The sequence below is a fragment of the Limanda limanda genome, chromosome 19 (genome assembly GCF_963576545.1).
Source record: "Limanda limanda chromosome 19, fLimLim1.1, whole genome shotgun sequence".
Taxonomy (NCBI): domain Eukaryota; kingdom Metazoa; phylum Chordata; class Actinopteri; order Pleuronectiformes; family Pleuronectidae; genus Limanda; species Limanda limanda.
Genome location: NC_083654.1, coordinates 18720185 through 18743737, shown reverse-complemented (window position 1 = coordinate 18743737; position 23553 = coordinate 18720185). Strand labels below are relative to the sequence as shown.

The window sequence follows — 23553 nt, the reverse complement described above, 5'->3', positions numbered from 1 at the left end:
TGGTCATTTCCTGTCTCTTTGTTGTCATTTTGTGTCTCACTCTGGTCGTTTGTGTCTCTTTCCAGTTATTTGTGTCTTTTCCAGTGACCCTTCTCTCACGTGTGTCTGATATTCCCTCTCACTATTTCATCAACTTAAGACAAGGAACAGTTCAAAATCCATAAATCGTTATATCCCCTGTTTTCATTATCTCTTAAACAAAGAAAAAACAGAATCAATCTATTAGAACGTGTCTATTTCAGCAGAATAACAAATACACACACACACACAACTTCATCCACTGTGGTAGGGTGGCAATGACGTCAGTTTTCAACAGAGGAGGCGTGGTTTGTGTGTTTTAGGGGGGGGGCGGGGACAGACCTGCCTGTGGACCAATCAGCGGCTGTGCATGTAGACGGGCTAGAGAGAGAGAGAGAGAGAGAGAGAGAGAGAGAGAGAGAGAGAGAGAGAGAGAGAGAGAGAGAGAGAGAGAGAGAGAGAGAGAGAGAGAGAGAGAGAGAGAGAGAGAGAAATAGAGAGAGAGAGAGAGAGGGAGAGAGGGGGCAGAGAGAGAGAGGGAGGGAGAGAGAGAGAGAGAGAGAGAGAGAGAGAGAGAGGATCTGGTTTGAGCAGCAGAAAGTCGCAGCTTCTCCTCTGTGTGTGTTCGTGTGTCTGTGAGCGTGAAGCCCGGATGGCTGCCTGACTCATCCTGCCGCGATAGAAACACAAACGGATATTTCCTCTACTTTTTTGTGGTTTTTGTTTTTGTGTTGTTTTTGTTGGTTGTGTTGTCTTTTGACCGCGGGAGTCGCAGAGAGAAGAGCTGAAGATGAAATATAAAGTAAGTGTCGCTCGGATCCACTTTGTGTCTCCTGAGGTCAAAGTGTGTTGAGTTGTGTTTCTTTTCTGATCGTTATTATACAACTTCCTTAAGTAGGTGCCCTCGGGTTAGGTTTCTTAAAATAAGGATGGTGTTGTGTATTTTCTGGTTAGAACTGCCTGGTGGACGCATAAATGAATGTGTGTGTATGAGTGTGTGTGAATGTGTGTTTGAGTGTGTGAGTGTGTGTTTGAGTGTGTGGACGTGTGCTTGAGTGTGTGTATTTGTGCTTGAGTGTGTGAATGTGTGCTTGAGTGTGTGTATTAGTGCTTGAGTGTGTGAATTTGTGTTTGATTGTGTGGTTCATCTTTGCATAACAGTAAATGCCACCACAGGGGCGCAAATAGATTAAATATGGAACCGAATCCGGGCCCCTATGGACCCCCCACCCCCCTGACCAAAAGTAGAAATTGGGTAAACATAGATAAACACATATGTTGTTTCTAATTTTCCCTTTTGATTTTTTGTATTGTTATTTACACCAAACTAATTGTGGTAAAGTAAAATCTGTTAAATGTCTTGTTTTGCCCAAACAACAGCCCAGAATCAAAAGATAATTCACTTCACTGTCGCTTATGACAAAGTTATACATTATGCAATTTGGAGAAACTTGAACCTGCAAATATTTGTCGCTTTCTCTTTCAGATTTGCCAATGCAATATTTGTTTTGTTGGATTTTGTAGCCGAGGTTCCAGCTTTATACTGTAACGCATTGATTCAACATTATTTAGACCAAACCAGCTAAAAATAGATAGTTTCCACTGCATAAAACCTTAAATGTACATTTCTAGCACATAATCTGCATTAAAATATTATCCACTTGTCGCAGGGATCAGGTGACAGTGTCTCTAATCAATGATTCAGCTTGTTGATGCTGTGGATCTCTCACCTCATCACGCAGCCAACCACTGACTCTGTTATTGTCTGTCAGGTTCATTTTCTGATGCGCAGCCTTTTCTACATGTCACAGCTCTATGCTCTTTTCCTTCTGTGGAACCTGGTTTAGCTTCTCAGCTCTCAGCAGCTTCTCAGGGAAACATTCAGATTGTTTGTGACACTTTATCAAATTGTCATCTGCTCCGTCTGTTTCAGTGTGAATTCCTTTTCACCATAAAAGGGAAGCAGACATTGTTCCATCTCTCTCTCTCTCTCTCTGTGTGTGTGCTGCAGGAGTGTGAAGATGATTCAGGCGCTCGGAGAAAAGCGGCTTCACTTTCTAACCGACTGTTTCCCTGAGTGTGAAGCTGCTGTTTTGACTCCAGACCTGACATAGCTCCGGCTGTAATGTGTGTAATTTGGGTGTTTTTATCCCTCAGCGCCTGCCGGGCCCGGTGTCAGGGCTGGGTTGTGATAGGAGGGCGTGCTCACTGTGCATCTGCGTCATGGTCCTCACTGACTCATTGTCCTGTTGAGTACACACAGCTAGCAGGGCCCGGGGGGGAAGTCGAGGGTGATGGTGAAAGTGTGGGCGACCTGCCAGTGAGCGTAGAGAGAGGGAGTAACTCCGACCTGATCTCTGTCGTCATTCTTCATCCATAAGAGACGAAGGGTTCATGTGGATGAACGTGACTCAAACGTTTGAGGCCCTCTAACTCCTGGTCTGTGTTTGCCTTGAACATTCAGACTTGATAAGGAAGTGCGTAGAAACCCTGCAGTCGCCTCTTTGCTCACGATAAACATATCTGCATTATGTAACACAGCCAGAGGAGAAGAGGGCGGCTGAGAGAGAGAGAGAGAGAGAGAGAGAGAGAGAGAGAGAGAGAGAGAGAGAAGCGAGGTGGGAAATCAGGCCTTGTCACGGTCACATGACACAGTTTGTGACAGAGCTGTGTTCAGCGACTCTCAGATCCATAATAAGAGCTGTTAAAGTTTACAGTGTCACAGTTTACGACACCCCCCACCCCTCTGCTTTTGCTCTTGATCCCAGCCGTGATTAATTATTCACAGCTATATCAAGCGCTCCTTTTTCACGAGGAGTGCTAATGTTTAAACAGGAGCCTAACGAGGTCGACCACCCGGCCCGGCGGCGTCCGCCTCGGTCACGTGTCAGACGGCCGCCTCTCACCTCCTCGCTGACATCAGAGGTGGTTTGCAGACAGGTGTTCAGGTGTGAAGGCAAAGCTTTTTGTTCCATAGGTCACCTAATGCGTATAATCCCCGAGATGGGTTCCGGGAAACAGGCGGATCTCTTACAGTGCAGAGTGGGGCCCGAAGTGGGAGAGTGGGAGATAAAGAAAGAAAGAAAGAGAAGATGCCCGAGGTGGTTTGAAGGAATAGTTTGACGTGATGGAAAAACCGAGTGGTAGAGAGTTAGATGAGAGGGGTCATGTTGGGTAGTTGTCATGTTGTCCATCTTTTTTGATACTGTCCATGTTGTTTATCATTGAGTGTTAGAAGCATAGATATATATATATAAGGCTAGATGTCTCGGCCAACGGAGTCGAACGTCCGCACATGGCGGTTTGGTTTGTTATGAACGTCAGAGATGTAGTTATGACACTGCATACTTATGAATAATTATGTTATTTTCTAAAAAATGGAATAATTAATGCAGTGTCATAACTACATCTCTAACGTTTATAACTGTTTAAAAATCGGTTGAAAATTGAGCAAGTTATGGTTATTTAAAAAGTACGTACCACTACAACACAATGTTATGGGTTGGCGAGCCGCCTGTAGCAAGATGGCCGCCATGTGCGGACGTTCGACTCCGTTGGCCGGCAACACGGACGAGACATCTAGCCTTCTATATATATATCTATGGTTAGAAGTGCGTCTTTACAACAGAGCTAAGCTAGCTATGTTTCTGTCTTTACACTATGCTCAGCTAAGCAGCTACTTCATATTTAAGGTTCAGACACAAGCATTGTATGAAAACTCGTCTCATTCTCCATCTGGAATCAACTGAGCTTGACTGATGCTGGAGTTTCGAGGCGGATATTGTTTACGATATATTGGCCGATAGTAGTTACATATTCAAAACCTCAACAACAATGTAGAAAGTGATCCCTGAGATTTGTGGACAAAAATACTGCGTAAAAGTCTTATTGTGAAATGTTGACAAACTGAAATACCTTAAACCCAATTTGACATTCCTCTTCGGCGACTACTCGTCACTTACGAGGTCAAATACCGATGTGTCTGCTACAAGCTAACATCGGGCCTCAGTCTGTCTCAAACTTCCCAGAAAGTCAAACTGTTTCTTTAAAGTGTGAGACGACTGTACCGAGGAGAAATGACCGAGAGACTTCCACAACCGTTCAACTCATTCCTTCGTGTCTGACGTAACTGTTGCAGAAATAGCTTCACAACCGCAGTGAGGAGTGATTAGGTGAACCCATACCTCGGCCAATATCTGTCTTTTCCTCAGCGTTTCAGTTTTTTTTTTCTTTTTTCAAGTGCTCAGGTTCCAGGCACTGGTCCAAAAAGCAAAGGGAGCTGGAGGAGAGCAGACATTGTTCTGGGAGGAGGAGGGAGGAGGAGGAGGAGGAGGATCTGTGATTCTGAAAAGGGTCGGGGCTGCAGAAAATGAAAGAGAGAGGAAGTTGTGTGGGGTGGGGGGGCTAGGGGACAAGAGGGCAAACAGAGTTGGGTGTATTGTCGGGGGGGATGGGAGTTTGGGAGGTCTGGAGCGGGGGGGGGGGGGTCCCCGTGAGAATGAGAGCAACCCAGGCGTTGGTGCATGGGAAGGCTGCTCAGAAGATGCACATGATTGTTTCAAGGTGCCTCTAACGAGTCCGGCTGCAGGAAACTCCAGGTTCAGCTCTTTTCTGTGTGTGTGTGTGTGTGTGTGTGTGTGTGTGTGCACGTTGGTGTGTGCACGTTGGCTCATGCACGTTGGCTCATGCACGTTGGCTCGTGCACAAGAAAAGAGACATTTGTTTTAAAACAGAATAAGATTTTAAACCCAAGAAAACCCCCAGATTGTTTCCTTGTAGAGAAACTTCTGCAACTTTTACACCCTGAAGCACTTGAACAGCTTCTGACCCTTTTTCTATTTGTATCACTACACAAAGTTGTGTTGTTATCAGGCTGGGTGAAGTTGTGTTGTTTTTTTCTGTCCCTTTGCCGCAACGTTGATCTTGTGCAGTATTTGTTTCCAGCGAGAGCGTGAAGAGCTTCCCCCCCAGCGAGCATGAATAGCAGTCGCTCCAGCACCCCCACCTCACCCTCCACCCCCCCACCCACCACCCCCCCCTCGCTGTGCCCTCTCACCGTGAACCAGCCATTAACATTTTTTAAAACAGTCAGCAGGAGAGAGACTCTGCTGTGTGTTACTTTCATCCAGAGGCGGAGGGAGAGAGAGAGAGAGAGAGAGAGAGAGAGAGAGAGAGAGAGAGAGAGAGAGAGAGAGAGAGAGAGAGAGAGAGATTACCCAACATCAGCAACAACGCAGATAATCATTTTCATGTTTGACCTTTAGCGGAAATAATTCTCGCCAACCCACCCCCCCCCCTCAGATACTTTGCCTTGAGGAATGTCGACTATGTCTCAGGGTCGTCTCTCAAGTCGCAGTGAGCCGCCTGGTTTGACCCTTTTCTAAATGTGTATGGGGGGGGAAGGGAAGGGGGGGGGATCATCAGCCAATGAACCAAGAGGAAGATTGAGACGCTGGAGCTGTTTGGCAAAGTGAGACAGGATCTGACACCAGAGCATATTGGTAATTTTAAAATGTCTGAAACTATTAACACTTGGTTAAGATTATCAAGATTCAAAGTGTGTGTCCAAGAGGAATTCCCCTTTGGACAAATAAAGTAATCTTGAAACTTGATCGTGAACTTTTTAATCATCGTTTTAAGTCATTTTAAAAGCAGAAAATCCAAATATTCTCAGGTTTCAGCTCCTTACATGTGAGAATTAGCTTCTCTTCTTTGTCATGTATGAAAATGAACAAAGTATTAGCTCATGTGCAAACTCTGGCTCCAAATGTGCAAGATGGCCGTGATCGTATCCGGGATAAATTCATAATTTCAGTAAATATTATAGCAAAAATGTAAGATTCTCTATAGTTCCAGCTTCTAGAATGTCAATAATGTTTTTAATCTCTTTTTTACGTCACTAGCATTTAAATATCTTTGGATTTCAGACTTTATGTCGTCACCTTTGATTGTGGGAGACGTTCAAAACAATTCTGATATTTTCTAGAGCTAATTAAAAGAGCCATGATTAAAACAAACCTCGTCTGAGCAAATGACACGAAAATATTCATTAGCTGCAGCCTCAAATTAAATCTCGCTCATAAAAGTTGCAAGAGGCTAGAGGCATCATCAGTTAATTTTAATATTTAAAAGTCTCTGAGTCTTTCCCTCTTGTTTAAAACACAAAGGAGCCTCTTCTCATGTCAAGCAGCCTTCATGTTTCCAAGGGAGAAGATGGCAGCCGCTGTTGTTTGTCTATAGAGATCAGTGCGGAGCGTGAAATCAGGGGGACACTCCGGGTGAATCTCCATCTCATTGGCTATTCCTATATGTAAAGCCATTCAATGTGGGCCCGCGGAGATACCATGAGACATATTTCACATCTCCGCTCATGCCCCCCCCCCGGAGGGATTAGCTCCCATCTCTGGGGGTAACCACCCTCATGTACCAGTGCCAGGCTTGGAAATCATCCACGTCGTCTCTGTGCTCCACCGAGCCTGAGCGCTCGTTGGCCGCGAGCCCTGGAGTACAATCCGACTTCTTGTGTTCCTGATGTTCTCTCGACCCCTGTTGTTGCATTAAATTGTATTTTTTGTCAAGCCAAAGGTCGGCGTGAGCGACGGAGACAAAAGCCTCTCGCGTAGGGATTCAACAGCATGGACGCTTTAAACAGGCCCAGGATGAGTTGGCAGAACACGAGAGGCAACGTTGCACAATGTTATTTCCCCAGCAGCGCTTCCAGTTCACAGAATCCAATTCTTTTTTTTTCTTGTGAGAGAGTGTGTATCTCCAGTGTGGCTTTCACGTCTAATTATAGGGTCGCTCATGGCGCTCGGCACCGGAGCACGGGAGTCCGAGATGTGACAGACGATTGGACGAGGTCGGCCCTGGTAGCCTGGATCTCTCTCCGGGTTCGGCAGGAGACAGGAAGTGCTTCAGGCTGAGGAGGAGGGCGTCATGTCAAGTTACCTGGTTGTTTATGTGACAGTAAAACGCCAGTGATGAATAGGCAGAGTGAGGAAGAGCTGCAGGAGGAGGACAGGCATCTCGCCGAGTTATTCAAATCACTTCCTGTGAGCTGAGTTAAAGGAGCATGACGCCGATTCGGTCACGTTCAGCTCGTGTTCTGTTTCATCTTGTTTCTTTACTTCTCTGTTTTGGTTGATATGCGTCCGTGAGTCATTCAACACAAACCCAGCCCACAGAGTGATGGAAACTTTCTGACAGGAATGAAAGGAACTGGGTTAAAAATAATGGGTTTTAGAGAATGTTTTTAATACCAATACAATACTGAAATTTACCACCACAGTAACAAAATAGTAATTTCCTTAAACCTCTGAAAACAGACGTCCTGCAGGCGGCCCCTTACTAACTCGCCAGGGGAGAGACTGTTATTTGCGCAATCCTCTTAATATCAGATCTTTTAAAAAAACGCACTATTGCTATTCTCACTTTGAGGAACAAGCAGGATACAAAGTCCCTTTTTAATTTTGACCAAAGAAGCCAGACTTCTCAAATGCGAGAAACTGACTGTGATGATTCTGAAATCGTAAAACGTAAAAAGCTGTTAAAGCTCTGGAGCATCTTTTGTTGACGGTTTCTAAGCAACGGCGCATTTATTGCCACAGAGACGATAGTAAAGTTAAAGTCAGACTGAATAGTTCAATGTGTGAATCACGTCTGTGTGCTCTGAGTCATGACTCATCGTTTTTTTTTACACAAATTGCTGCAGTGGGGCGTCCAGTGTTTTTCAGTAGCCGGCCTTAATGAGATCTGTCCCATGCTGCTGTTGATCAATTGGGCCAAACTACAATAACCACTTCCTGTGTAGCTGTAAATCACTTCTTTCCCTCTGCAACTCCGTTAGCAATATAAAACCAATGTGTATCTTCCAAAAATTATACAATTCTCAACTAAGAATATTAAATAGCAAGGACACAAGTCCAAATAAACAGGAAGAAGCATTGAAAAGATGAATACTTGTAAAATACTGCATAGTCTTGCACTTGTGTGCGTCAACATTAAAAAAAGTTAAATCTATAAAAGTGTGAAACGAGCTGAGGTTTGATAAAATCTGCTTCAATTCACATTCCTGTCTTTATTTAGTTTTCAGGGAAACTCCATGATTATGACACAGTTTTAGTTACACACACACACACACACACACACACACACACACACACACAGACACACACCCACTGACTAAACAAGAATCTAATCGCTCAGATGGTTCGAGCCTCTGTGGTTTGTCACAACTCGCCGTGCGTGTGTGTTCGATGCTACATGTTACACATCCTGTCGAGGAGACAGTTGCTATGCTGCCGCTGTAAAGAGCTTTAGTTTTTTTCTCGCAGCTTGTGATTCACAAACGAGCCAGGGGAAGGTGGGGGGTGTCATATTTACCCTGCGGATACAATAGTCTTTTTATCCCTGCGTTACAGAATGAATGGAGCCTTTTCTCTATCGGTTTGGAGGAGCTCGCTCGGCCGCGTCCTGACATTTGGTGTCCGATGAAAAACACAATCCGAGTAATTATACGACAATTTGTCACAAAAACAAGAAGAAACAAAGTGTTGTGATGATGTGATCAGTGTCTGTGTGATGATGAGAGAACTGATCAATGGACCACACGGCTAAAAAGAGCTGTTTATTGATCAGCTAGTTACAACTCTAAGTATTGATCTGGAGTTGCTTACGTAAGTTATTTGATTGGTGTGATGCATGTGTCGGATCAATAGAATGTATTCAATGAGAGTGAAACCAAATCTACTGCATCGCCCCCTGGTGGCTGGCTGCAGTATAGCGGCATAGCAGTATGCACTCAGCGGCTGCAGGTCTGTTTCCACCATTTCTCTCTTACACTGTCCAATCAATCAAGGAAAAAGTCCCAAAATATATCTTTTAAAAATGGAGCGAGACATTAAGATTGACAGGTGAGGTCTCGTGATTGGTTGAAAGTGTGAGTCAGCGGGAGCTGGATACCGCAGCTCCACACCAAATGACGTCAAGCGCTCAATGTTGGCCCCATATCCGCCATATTTTGGCTTCTTTTTGGTACAGTGGCAGGAAGTGGAGACGCGTCTTCCATCTTTATATACACTCTCTGGTCGGATCATGTTGTGCTCTAAACTTGTGACATGGACGTTTTCTTTTCCACGGTTCTCTTTCAGAAACGGACGGGGTAAAATTTCACTGAGCCTGCTGTGTAATTATGTTAATACATGGCCACTGGCAGGGCTTATAAAGAGGCTGTAATCAGAGGGTCAACCTTCCCCGAGAACTGTCCAAATGAAGAAATTACCATGTACTCTGAGCTCTGAACCACTTCCCATGAGCCTTTCCTACCCAGAACCCTTCACACGGCCCATTTACTTGAACTGGCTCTCACCCGCAGCAGGCCGCACTCTAAGGAAAGACTTGTAAAAGTCATCAGGTCCTCATTATCGTCATTACTATAATTATTTTCTATATTTACCCATGTGAAATGAGGCCAAATGAGCGTATTTGAACCACCCCGGGACACGTGTTACAGTGGTACGGCCCTAATGTTCACACCGGCCCCCCGCTGCAGAGGCACCGCACCGTGGTCTCTGCAGTTGGAACGTACCACTTCTTTTCGGGAGCAGGCTGAGTTTGTTTGGGTTAAAAACATCCTCGTCTCTTTGAAAGCAGGACGGCTCCCGTTGCTGTGGAGACGCGGGTTCCTGCTATGCAATGTGGTGGTGTTCTTTGGCTGCAGCAGCAGGGGAATTTGAGTATTTGTGAGGTTGTTTAGCCAAAGCCACCTTCATTATTATTACATTGATGCGAACACCAGAGAGTCGGAGCCAAAACCACCCAGAGAGCACTTACTGTGAGCGAAGGTGGGGCAGCAGGCGGTGAAGTTACGTAAGGGAGTTTTTCTGGGGACTGGTCAGCATCGGGCCCTCGCTACAAATACACATGAGAGGAGGTTTCTACTGTTTGTGTTCAGGCGAGACACTGGTGGAAAAAAAACAGGCCCCTGTTAATGTAGAGAGGTGTGAGTCATGAGAGGGATTCAGCGTCGGGGGGGTGAGGGCTCAGACAGCTGGGACCTCGGGCTGGAGATCGAGCTCCAGGTGCGAATGTGGACGGCTCAGCTTTACACGATTCTTCGCTTCCTAACGACAAAAACAGACGAAGCTGCGAGAGATTCTCTAAGCCAGATGTCGTCAAAAGGTTGAGCGAGACCCGAGAGACCCGAGGGAATAGATCCTGTCAGGTTTTCAGTTCAAAAACATCTTCAGAACGGAAATGATAGAGAGATTATTTCAAGTAGTCAATCAACAGATATATTTTGATAATCAATTAATGGCAAAAACTTCGAAATAATGTTTCCAGACTCTCAAATATGGGGATTGTATATCAGAATAAAGTGAATATCTTTAAAAAACAAGAGATTTGTAGATCACCTAAGAAATCTCAATTAATTTGGCATTTCAGAGGCTGAATGTTGATGATCCTAGAAAAAATCTGTGCAAATGTTACAGGCAAATAGAGTCTTATAGAGTTTATATCTGAAAAGAGTTGCAAAGTAAAAACAAAATAAACTTAATGATAAAAATATATTTAAAGAGGAAATATAAAGGACACTGAATTAGTCAGTTCCGCATCCTGCCAGCTAACTTTATGCTGTCCTCAGTTATTCAATGTTTTTGTAGTTTTGAACCAGCAAAGAAAACTGTAACTCATGAAGTGATATTTCTACCGTCTAAGCCAAGAGACGATTGGAATTCAGGACCCGAAACCAAACACACTGACATTGGGATTCAGCAGAACGTCTCCCGCCTCACTGACTCTTTACAGAAAACTTCCTGGAAGCTTGAACTCATCTGTGGGTGAAGCAGCCTCCTCCCTCCTTCCCTCCCTCCCTCCCTCCCTCCCTCCCTGACAAATGACAAACACATGTGTTTATAGGAGGATCAATGGCAAGTGATGGAGTCACTGTGTTGTGAGTAACCGGTGTTTATGCCAGAGAAGTGACGCCCGCTTTAATAGTCAGTTTCACCTGCTACGATTACAGCGGCGCGGGCGACTGAAACAAACAAAACCAGGACGACAGGAGCTGGAACCCCCCCCCCCTCCCGACTGCATCACTTCAAAGGGACGTGTGTGTGTGTAGTTGTGGGTCAATTACAGCAAACAACCTGTTGGTTCAGTGTGATTAAAGCATGACGTTTCGTGTTTCACCTGACCCTTCAGTCACCGTGTTCGGAATCGACACCGGTTCATGATTTAATCACTACGCTATAAATTTATATATCGCTGTGTGTTCACCAAACCACGAGCTCGGCCCGGATAAAAACTGAAACCGCAGTGAGAACAAGGTATAAATGTGTGAAAATGTGTCTCTGTGGTCACCAGAGTCACCACAACACATGATACTGTGTGTGTTCGTGTTTGGTGGAGAATTATTCTCACAAACTCAAACTCAATTTCTGCACAAAACCAGATGTAGAGTCGTTTGCTTAATGGTTGATGGCAGCAATGGTTAGAAACCGAATCATACCCCATGTGGACTGTAAATAAAGGTGGACGCATCTCCACCTCCACCCGTTTAGAAGCTAAAAGTAATACAATGATAAGAGAGGCATTGTACTAGATTCAGCAAGTAGACAATGTAGAAATTAGGAAGTCAACAGGGTGATAAATATGCTTGTGAGGGTTTTTAAATTGTGTAAATGCAAACACCTGGACACGTTGATCTTCCAGCTCACGTCTGCAAAGTGCAGCCGGCCTGAAACAACCGAGTCTTGTGGAACACGAGTGGTTTTCACTACCTTTTTTCCTGCGTGCAGCCGTGCACGTGCTGGTTTGTGACAGCGTGCACGTGCGGTTGGTGAAAATGACACTGGAGGCAGCAGCTGGCGGCAGGCGATCACTGTAATTAGCGGAGACAGAGGAGGAGAGCGAGGAGCATGAAAGGTGCTGCTCCTGTGTCTGTGAGGTGATTTCGATTCTCCCGAGCATCAAACTCACACAGCAGGTCAAACACACGTTGGAACCACATCGGACGATTTAAGAGCAGTGGTGACAATCATCCAGGTTCTTAGAATTGTCTTTTAGTTGTAACCTTCGAGTGCAATCTGCCCTTCTCTACCAAACGTTTTTATTATGAAGCATCTCAGAGGGTCGATGTAATACAACCCCCATCGGGCAATCCCAAGTATTTTCATCTACCCATTGTCGTGCATTTATCTGAGATTGGGTTGAGGAGAAGAATATCCCAGACATCCCCCTCCTCCCCATCCATTGTTTTCCCTGATTCAAACAATTAACGGATTATGAAAAGCGATTAGTTCTCTGTAGATGCAGTAATCCTAGCGACTTAACATGTTTGCTCATATTTTCAAACTTCAGTATTCAACGCTCGGAGCCCGTCAGCTATCATCTGTCAAGGAATTAGCCTCCGGGGCAACAGCCAATATCTCGGGGCTCCCGGTGAAGCCGGTGGAGCCAAATCTCAGTCTCCAGTCAAATGTTTCACCACAAAACACAGAGAGTTTGGTAGAATCTGTTCATTCAGATTACCTCATCGATGTCCCCTGAACAAATAAACATCCATTTGATGGCGTAGATCTCCGCGGTCACAGTCGGGCTTCCAGCAGCTTCTTGGCTGATGGGCGGCGGTTCGAGGGGTTGATAGTGCGATGGGTGTGACCGGCTAATGGCCCTCACACGGTACAGTCAGACAATAGCCAGGGAAGCCAGGCGCGCAGAGGGAGATAACGGTGCCTCGAGCAAAGAGTTTCACATGGGAACTGTCTGAATCCGGCCGGGTTCAAAAGAGGAAGGCCAAGCAAGGTTCAAGAAAGCCTCAAACCAAAGTGGGCTTCCTGATTCCAACACCGAGCGACAAAAGGGTTGAGGTGGTTATAACATGGGGTTTTGATATAAAAAGCTTCAGATGTACTTTTCCTATGAAAATCCTCATGAAAGCAGTTTCTTGTTTACATGTTTGTGGTAATCCTCAGTCTGCAGAAAATATTTCCTTCTGATCCAAATGTCTGTGTAGTGTGTTTCCTTCAGCTCCTTTCATCGGATACGAGTGAGTTTAATCCGGCTCTCTACGCTGAGAGATAACAGCGTATGAGGATTTAAAGCGAGCAGCAGTGAAGCTTAAATCCCGCTGTCTGTTTAAAAGTTTATCTAGAATAAGGGAGAAGCTAGAAGATGAGTGACACCATATCATAAATTCCTTTTACTGACAGTCAGGAGAAATATTCAGTGGTAATTGGAAAAGCTGACCTGAATTAAGATAGGAAAGGGTCAGGAATGTTTGCAAATACAAGAGAAAAACCACAAGTAATAATAATCATAAGTAAAGTAATTATTCATATTGAAGTTAAGCTGTCAAATGTAAAATAACTACATATTTTTTAAATTATATAAATATGAAAATATATTAAGATAAGGTGCTGAAAGCTTGCTCGAACATTTCTTCTTCAAGGTTTCCAAAATTAGAAATAAATGAATAACAACAGATGGGAGAGATTTAGGAAATTGAACCCCACAGTCCCTCTGTCTTCTATTATGGGATATTTTAGTAGTTTTATTGCAAAACCAGAAGCAGCGAGAGTCGGTCGTTAGTCTCTGACTCAGTGTTCCTGGGTGCTGCAAAAAATAAGTGCTGCAAGGAACAAAGACAAGAAGGGGAAACAGAAGTTAAGATGTGGTCAAGAAAAGTGGAGAGAATTCAACAACAGTCCTTCCTGGCAGCCCATGCCTTTGAGCAAGGTGCTTAATCCCCAATTGTATTTATAAAGAGCAGATTGCTGAAAGTATTGGAGTGCTGATGTGCCAGGTAGCTCCCAGAAGTTAAAGTTGTGTGAGTACCAAGCTGCTGAAAAGGAGTATTCATGCTCAGTTAACTCCTTCCCTGGATGAATGAAGGCTAAAGGAAAGAGACTGAAGCATTTACCGAGGCAATTAGCCTTAAATGCTTCTCTCAGACACAGAAGTGGCACACTCTGGGGCTTTTCCTATCTCCTAAATCTGTGGTTTTCAGCCATTATCCCTCAGCCATCACTGCCCCCTTTAGATAAATCTGCCCTGGAGCACGGGGCTGAGAAAATCCCATCGAGTTTAGATTCGGTTCGAGAGACATCTGGTGTGGCGCTGCAGGCTAATGGCAATCCTGCATGGTGATTAGAAGAGCAGGAACAAGTTCACCAGCGTGTCGATCACCAAACCTGCCACAGAGGTGTGGGTAGGGGGCGTTAGACTCTCGTTCTCGGAAGGAACATGATGTCCCTTTATTGTAGAGGACTGGATAATATTGATACCACTTTCAAGGTTGTAGAGCAAATATAAAGATGCAGTTAGCAGCCAGTTAGCTTAGTGTAGGATAGATCGGAAGACTGGAAACAGGGAGATACTCCAAGCCTAGCTCGGATGTCAATTGAACAAGTTTTACTCAAACCTAACAAACAGTATATGACAAAGGGTCAAAGTTGTTGTTACGACTTGCTTCTTCACTTACAAAACAACGTACCTAACAGCATCTTCTGTCTCTTCCTGCAGAACCTAATGGCCAAAGCGTTGTACGACAATGTGCCGGAGTCCCCCGAGGAGCTGGCCTTCCGCAAAGGGGACATCCTGACCGTCATCGAGCAGAACACCGGAGGCCTGGAGGGCTGGTGGCTTTGCTCCCTGCACGGCCGCCAAGGCATCGCCCCTGGCAACCGCCTGAAGCTGCTGATCGGACCGATGTTCGGCGCTCAGTCGCCATCGGGCGCCGCTTCTGCCACTGCCCAGTCTCCTCAGGGCTATCAGCAGAAGGCCGGCTCTGGATCTCAGGGGATCTACCAGGTGCCCCCATCCCTCCAGAGTCCACAACAGCAGAGCCAGCAGGGCATCTACCAGGTTCCTCCTGGACAGGACGTCTACCAGGTCCCACCGAGGAATCCGCTAGCTGCTGACAACAGCAAGGTGAGAAACAGAATAATTGACTTCCCCATGAATAGGAGGCATTCAGTATGCAATCTAATTCAATATGAGCATCTTACAGGAGAAGGAAAGACATTTAAAAAGTGTAAATGTTCTAGCAGAAGCGTCCAAGTACCAGTTTATCAATGATCTACATACAATTAGTATTCTACAGCGATAAAGAAAAGAAAGGGAATGGAGTGGGTTTACAGAAAGACAGAAAACTGATCCTGGATCATTCCCTGACCTCTGGAAAAGGTTCTTGAGGATCAGAGAGGATATTCAAACATACCATCCACTCTGATGGGTGTGTCCTGCTCCAGTGAGTACGGGTATTACATGTGATAGGACACGGCAGATACACATTTACACTTTGACCTGTCGTCCTGCAGTCTGCCGCGGCTCTCGTCAGTGTGATTGCACACACACACACAGAAAGTAGAAAGGCCGGACAGATTGTGGGTCTGCGATGTGAAAGGAGAACAGGGTGTGCCCGGCCTGGCCTTCACCACAGAGCAGGGTAGTGTTTTTGTGCAGGGCTCCCATATTACTTGTATATTGGCACATTGTGTGTAGCACAGCCAGTCTAAGCCACAGAAGGGCAGCGAATGTGGGAACAACTCGTGGAAAAGCAAACAGCACAGAGCTGTTTTCTGGATTTTGGTGGAGCCCAGCTGCCTGAATATAGTTTTTTTTCTGTTTTTAAAATGCTGTACATGGTCACTGAGTAACCCATTGCACTCGGGTTGGTCATTTGCAGTGTTGCTTTGTGCAGTGTGTCCAATATGTTTGTTGTTTTATTGGCTATAGTCACGCTAGATCAGCAGATATGTCAGACTATGAATAAAGCCTGTAATTCCGAAGAAGGATGACCAGATTTCTAGCGAGGCTCATTTCCCATGTGATTCACATGCAGAGGAAGTATCTGCATCAATATTGTACATTGAACACTAGTTAACTGCTTAAGGTGTCAAATATTAGCTTCAGCAACTATAAGCAACTGGATCGTAATGGCTACTGACGCTCACTATAATTTTAGCTGAAGATAACAGACACAAGGCAACTTAAGCAAAGATAAGTGACTGGATCTTAGTTAACAGCTTTAACTAGCTACTATAAATACCACATTTCTAGACTGTGGTCTTTACTGTTCCCTATTAATCCAGTTATTGTTATTTTCAGCAAATGTCCTCCTTTGAATTCACCATTTAAACAAGAGCGAGAGGAGGGATCCTTCATTAAATGGCCATCGCCAGGTGTGTGCTGACACAAAAGGGGGAATTTTTCCTGCTCACTCGACTGTTTAACTAGTTCCTGCACCTCGGCCAGATCATCCCTCCAGGAGACGCAGAGTAATTATATGCTGGATGAGGTTTTGATACCCCGAGGGTGTTTTTTTTAGACAAATCAGCTCCAGTCATCACAGGAATGAGCCAAGGTGAGCAGTCGTAGGTAAACAGGCAGCGGGCGCCGGGAGCTTAGAGGACTTTGTTTGGTTCGCTGCGCGGCGTAAGTGTGATAAAGGCAGTCAGAGCCAGGGGCTGAGAGGGGGGGGGGGGGGGCTTGTCAATCAACCTGAACACTCGCCCACATATGCACATGTGCACACGGCAGACCTGTCAACCAACACCTCTCTTTTCCACTAACAGGCCTCGAGGCTTAACTGAGAAATGGTATTAAAAGGGACTTTGGTGATAACACGGAAAATGAAATGTTCCTCTAACGAGACTCGGTTTTGAGCTGTAATCATGTTATTGAGGAGATTAAATGAAGTCTTGGACGGTTTAGTTTCCCTCCAATCTGTGGTTATCAAAGTGCTGCCATTTGCAGCATTTGTTCCTGTCTATTAAATAGAAAGGTTTTCACTGTGTGTTACACTTCACGTCTGCGAGTGTGCACGTAGGAGGCCAGACAAGGCTCGGCTTGTTTCCCGGTGACGTCTGAGTGTTGGACCGAGGCACCATCAGTCTCTGTGGTCGGAGATTTAAAAGCCCAACAGCAGTATCTGTAGTAAAACTGCAAAAGAACGAGATGAGGAGAAATATTGTTGCTAGTGGACATTAATCATGTCTTACTTCCCTCAAGGCATTGTCTGTCTCATAAAAATTCATCTTAACGAATGGCTAATTTTAGTATTTCAACACCTCTCCTTTCTAAAACACAACATACGCAAATCTCTTCCATCTTTTGACAACTACGAATTGCACAATTTTAATAAATCAAGCCACTTTTGAGTCGTGGTAAATGGGAATTAATTGCCCTTTTATCTGACCAAAATTCCAGACAAAACCAGACTTGACAAGGCTGAATCATCCGGACGCCTGTTGCTCAGTTGAGGATATTATTAATAGTAATACCTGAATGAACCAGCAGCTCCCTCCCCTCAGAGTCACAGTATCCTGTGTCGGTGGTATTTATAGAGAAAGAAATGTTGTTGACGTGAAATCCAAACCCTAACCTTTGCTCCTGTAAACACCAAACTTGTTTACTACTGCTCCTCTTGGAAACCGTATTGATGATTGGCCGGGAGCTTTGACTCACGCTGTGTGCAAATCTATCGACCCACTTTCTTCGTCACGTACAAGTGTTCATGCACACACACAAACGCACACGTACACAGGCTTTCCAAATGATTGTGGCGTCTGATGCGTCTAATGATAATCTAAAATGACTTTTAAAAGATTTAATTTCCTGTGTGTCCATCACGCACGCATGCTCGCTCTCCTGTGTGCTGCACGGATCCTGCAGAATGCATCCTCGGGCTCTCAGGCCAGCTCTGCAGTGCAGAACCAGGTTGGCGACCGGTTCTTCTCCCTTCATGTGGTCGGGGGGGGTTCTGGTCTATAAAGGCACACTGAGGTCTGGAGCTCTCCTCCTCTGTGGCTGCTTGCTTTGATGCCGTGGCCTTGTCCTTGTGTGACCCTCCTGGGAGCCACACACACAGCTGCACCCCCCCCCCTACCCGACCCCCACACTCCCTTTAAGACCTGGGAGCTGGGACCATGTGGGGCAGATGCCTGGAACCCCCCCCCCCCCAAGCAGACAATGAGTCTCCTCACATTGAAGGGGGCCGGTGGAAGCCCTCGTTACCATCTTTAAGCATTCCGCTCTTTCTCTATCTCCCGTTGCTGCACTTCATTCCCTCTTTCTTCGGCTGCTCTGAAAGGCGTGTCTGTTTCCCCCCCCCCCCCCCGCCAGAGTCTCCTCAGTGTTCCCGTTTCCTCTGTGCCCCCCCCTCCTGAGGTCACCACGTTCAAAACCGGGCCCGGGTTCAGAGTTCAAAAGATCTCTGCCGAGCGTCTTATCTACTCCCACCACACGGCCTTTTCATTCCTCACTTCCTGCTCTCGGGGAGGTCTGCTCCATGTATGGGCATTTCCTCTGTTCACTGTGTCATACCCACAGATCCAATCTGCTCATTGGTGCCATTAAGAGGTAAAGGGTGCAACAAAAGGATTAATACGCTCCAACGCAACTCCAGGAAGTGTTCTGATAACTGTTTATGGGCTGCGAGGGTGTGCCATCCCACCTTGATAAAGCTCCGGGCTGAGAGAAGCCAGGTTTTGTGTAATGAATGGCTTGTTTGTTTGCCTCTGCCATATTTTCTCTGCCTAATCATGCACACAGTGATCTCAGCACCAGATAAGTGACTTATTTCTTCCTGGAGCAGGCCGGCTCCTTCAGATGCTTGTCTGCGCTCCATTGTCGCAGTTGTGATGAATCACTGGCCCGTGATATTTGACCAAGAGGGCAAGGTCATAAATCAGCTGCACCTAGAGCGGTCTTCTCTCCGTGGTGAGCATACTGAGGGGACTTTCCCCCCCCCCTTGAAATGAAAAATTGAAGCAGAGATTATGATAAAATAAAAGTTCAAGGAGGAGAGAAGCTGCTTAAAACCCGAGGAGATTCAGTTTCATAGTACGGAAGACAAAAAACAGGGAAGAATGCAAGTCTCCACCACACGAACAAATGACTTTCCATTCAGCAAATGTTGGTATGATAACATCGCAAGTAAAGATCTTGAATACATAGACTAGAGAAGCTTTTTCAATCTTTATATACAGTCTATGGGTGTACATAGGAAATCATGTTTCCATGCTAGTGTTAGCATTTAGCTCAAAGCGCCCCTGACTCACAGAGCTACTGTAGAATCTCAGTCTTAATCCCTGTCAAGAGTTATGCTGAAGGGTCATTCAACCCATTTCCCGTTCCACATTATCCTCCGTCTTTTCTCTTAGAGGATTATATCATGACATTGTTATTTTTGCCAAAATGTCAAACGCATCTTTTAACATTACGTCTCCTCCTCAGATAATCACGCTGCCAAAGTCGGAGGGATGCTTTGATCTGAGAGAATAAGCGATGATCCTTATTACTGCTCGAATCAGTGTGTTCTCTTTCAACGCTCCTCATTAGGCCCGCTGTCTGTTTGGGTTTAGCCACTTGGACGTGTTACGGAGACGGCTGAAGGCCTCGCAGGACTCCAGACTTAATTACTCGCATTAATTAGTTTGCCACTTTAATAAGCTGCTGCAGCTCCGAGCAGGAGAGGGAACAAGCCCCCCCCAACACTACGAGAGACATCTTTTGTGCTGTGATTCAGCAAAGCAGGAGAAAAAGCAGGTTATTACAGTTCAGAAACACACACCCTACATTTAAGGGGTGCAAAATATCACTGTAACCTCACATATGATTGACTGGAGGTTAGATTCTGGCAGCTGGTGGTCCAGATTTAATTTTTCTCCGTGTCCTTGGTTGACCTCTCGTTAGAATACGAATCGATGGTGCCGTGCTGACGGAGCGAAAGGTAAAAGGAGGAGGAGGCGTAGAGATAAGGTGCGTGAGTAGAGGAGCGGTGATGAGGAGGTGCGAAAGAGGAGACGCACGGATGAAATTCTATAGAGAGCATTCGCTACATCGCCGGCAGCGTCACTGTCACCACCTCTTATAACCCGATCTCTGGTGAAAAGCCTGGTTACGCTTGTTGATTTGTGTCAACAGGTCATTAGCACGGGGGGGAAGTGTGTGTGCGTGTGTGTGTGTGTGTTTGTGTTTGTGTGTGTAACCAATGAACAGGTGTGAAATGATGATTTCTTTTGAAATCGTGCACGCAGGTGTCATTATACACCCACTGGAAATCATGTAGGAATGAGCCGTGCAAGGGTTAGGCAAAGTGTTTTTGTAAATTTAATAATAAAGAAGAAACACTTTATGGAGTCTTTATTTACAGCTTTCAATTGACTTAGATCCTCCGCGTCTGTGAGACTCGACCGGAGGAATTAAACACTGTCTTTACAAGAGATATTCCCTCATGTGTTGTTTCGATGACGCCTGTGGAGAAACTATAACCTCCCACTGGTCTTTAGTTATGATGTGTTGACTGCAAAGGGCCAAAACATATGATTCACATAATTTTCCCTTTTTCAAACCATCCATCCGGTGAAAGAATCAGTGTTTGTTGCTGCATGTTTCTCGACTTATTTATTGAGGTTTTCTCCTTTGGCTTGTCATCTATGGCGCACATCACAATATGCAGATGTTCTATAACGAATGCAAATTGATGTTCAGAGCAATTAACTGTGTTCCACTTTCGTTCAGAACTGCAGCCGGTGATTATTTTCATCATTAATTTAAATAATTGTTTGTGTGTGTGGTAAACTTTTAGAAAACAAAGTCCTATCACAATTTCCCAGAGTCCAAGTTGTTGTTTTCATGCAGCTTTTTAGATTCAGTCACATGAATAAAACTAAAAATGTTAACTTTTGAGAAGATAAACAAGCAGCCATATGGCACTTTCCTTAAAATCATAATTAGTCAATTTAAAATAGTTGTATTTTAGTTGTCAGTTTATTAGGTACATCAAGATAACACTGACGTAGTAGCAGCTATAAATCCTCCTTCCATGGAAGTTACAAAGTCCAGTTTCTATTTAGCTGTGTTAGGGAGGTGTTTATTACTTTATAACTTTGGAGGATGCAGGTTTTGGTGCTATTGAAACTTACTGTAAGATACAGAGAGTTGTTGCTGTTATTTAGCCATTTGTGTAAAAAGGAAAAAGGAAAAACAAAACAGAAACACAACATGTCCTCATATGTGGGAAAATCCATCTTGTGTCTTAGATTTCAATTACAATTTGCCCACAATAATATTTGTACAGCCACAATAACATCACCAGATCAGTCATAATATGATTCTGTGGACAGATTCATCTCCCGGACCCACAGTCGAGCTGCCCATCAATACAAACACAACAAACCCATGAGGTAGTTGTTGACATTATGACGACACCTCTCAAATTACTCTGAAGTGAAGCTGAAAAGTCGGACCTGCCAAAACCCGAGCCCGCCAGGATGCTAAGTAAACACCGTGTTGCTGAGCGAGCCATGAGTCACTCATCGTGGCGTGTAGCAGCGCTAACGAGGATTCTATCAGGCTCCTCGGGGCGCCGGTTCAAACCTGATCCCTCTTCAGTCTTTGCTCTGCCTCCCCCGTGAAGGAATCTTAAGAGCCTATCACCTGAGCAGGGACAAATGTTTACTCAGTCGCCCCCAGCTCCTCATGATGTCATCGCTCGCTTTAAAGACTGCCATCGCCGCCGTGCAAACGCCAACCCCATCGGAGGAGGTAAATATTTACCCAGCAGCAATTATAGCAGCGCCCGAGCGGCCTCTGAGCAACAAGCCTGCTGGGCAAACAGAGCGCGGAGATGGGAAATAAATGAGCAGTGTGCATCTGGAGCCTGCTGACGGCGAGAGGAGCCGCTCGGAGCGATGCCCTGCACCTGTGGAGAAGGTCACGAGGTCTGTGACGGACACCTCGCCGCCGTGTGCGTGTGGCAGCAGAGTCCAGACGCCGTCTTATCATCAGCACAGAGGCTGGACCCGCAGGGACAGCAGCCGGGCCGAGGTGACCTTTTACCAGGCAGCACTTTGTTGTCACTTAGTGAAAGGCGAGTTCCGTATCGGCTGTGTCTGGTTACGGGCTCGGGGGGGGATTCAACATTTGCAAACAATTAAAACTAAATGTGTAAAAGTCAAGAATTCAGCTGCAGCTGTTGTTTACACCCACACTGTGGTAACAACACGCTAATTAAGGCACTTTTAAAGGCTCTAAAATATGTAGATAAAAGCAGGACAGTAATTATAGGAGCCACAAATCCAATAATACTCAAATTGAATGAATTGAACTGACATTTTCATACTTGTAAAACCACAAATTACTAATATTATAGTATACAATTAATTAATTCCTCCTTTTTTTGTACTATACACTACACAAATGTGATAAACATAGACTGTATATAAAGATAGACAACATGACTGCTCCACAAGAGTGAAGCCAAGGTGTCCTGATCGACCCCTGGTGGCTGGCTGCAGTATAGGTCATAGATTCTGCCTCTTCTGTGTTAGTGGATTGGACATGGACCAATCTAAAAAGTCAAACCCTAACCCTAAATGATTGTTATTGCTATTTATATAGTCTTTATCACACAGATATATTTCCAAGTGCTAGTTGTTCCTGTAGATTTGGTTTTAATTAGTTATTCGATTCTCTAAACAACTATTTTAAAATTCAATTGCTGCTGCCAAGACAAACTCCAATTGGGTAAAATGGGATAATTTGTTTTTATTTCTAGATAGTGGGAGAAAGTAAGAAGGTGTCGTCCATCTTCATATACAGTCCATCGATCAAATGACAACACAATGGTTTCCACTATAAAGTGGATGAAAACCCGTTTGAAGGTTCTACACCCTGAGGTGTAGGAGAGGGGTCTGCGTGAGAAGAGAGGAAAGCAACGAGGCTATTTATTCCTGTGTTGGTTTATTTGGGCGCTCGGCTCGTGGTGTTTAAAGCCCTCGGTGTCGGTTTCAGCTCTGACCCCACAGGCCCTGTTTGGGATGATGTATGCACAGACAGGAATGCCAACAATGAACACCTTAAATCACCACGGCCTTGTTCCGATTAGACTTACGAGAACCATATGCACTACTGTTAGTCAGACTCCGGCTCAGATGAATGGCATTCCTTTCCATACTAGGCGACGTACTCTCATTTTCCGTTCCCTCTCACTTCCCCCTCCGCCTCCTCCTCCTCCACCTCCTCTGTTTTGTTTTTTCTCTTTTTCATAAATCTCTTTTACAAACCAATTCCTCGTCTTCTTCCCCAGAAACATTAATCCCATTCCGAGTTGGCCGAGGTTTCAGCTCCTGCTGCTCACGCTCCGATAAATGTGTCCGCAGTGCGAGAGATGCTATGAGGATATTAACTGTGCTGCTCGCGCCTGGAGACTGGGACTAAAGTCTTAAACCTCCCTCGAGACCCCCACCCCCCCCCCCCCTGCCCCCACCACCACCCTTTGCCAGGAAGCCATGCGTATGGTTCCTATTTTCGAGCCCCGTTAATGAACCCTGCTGGTTCCATAGTGGCGATAGTGGTGCTGAGGGAAGGACATTCCCAGCATTCCTCTGTCTGTCTGACACAGCAAGGAGGTCTGCAGCTCCACTGTTAGGGGGTTACAAGACGACAGGGAAAGGGGGGGGGGTGGGGGGGGTGACAGATTATCACCGACGGGACAAGGAGGGAAAATGTGATGAAATATTAACAGGG

General features: G+C 45.3%; 1 protein-coding gene across 1 annotated transcript in view; it reads left to right on the top strand.

Moving 5' to 3' along the window:
• Positions 1-608: 608 nt before the first annotated feature.
• nedd9 (neural precursor cell expressed, developmentally down-regulated 9) overlaps positions 609-23553 on the top strand; it is a 30053-nt gene continuing 7108 nt past the window's right edge. The window contains exons 1-2 of the mRNA XM_061092952.1: positions 609-820; positions 14542-14949. Of these exons, the coding sequence (XP_060948935.1) occupies positions 809-820; positions 14542-14949 (420 nt within the window). The 5' untranslated portion in view covers positions 609-808. The remainder of the gene's footprint in view (positions 821-14541; positions 14950-23553) is intronic.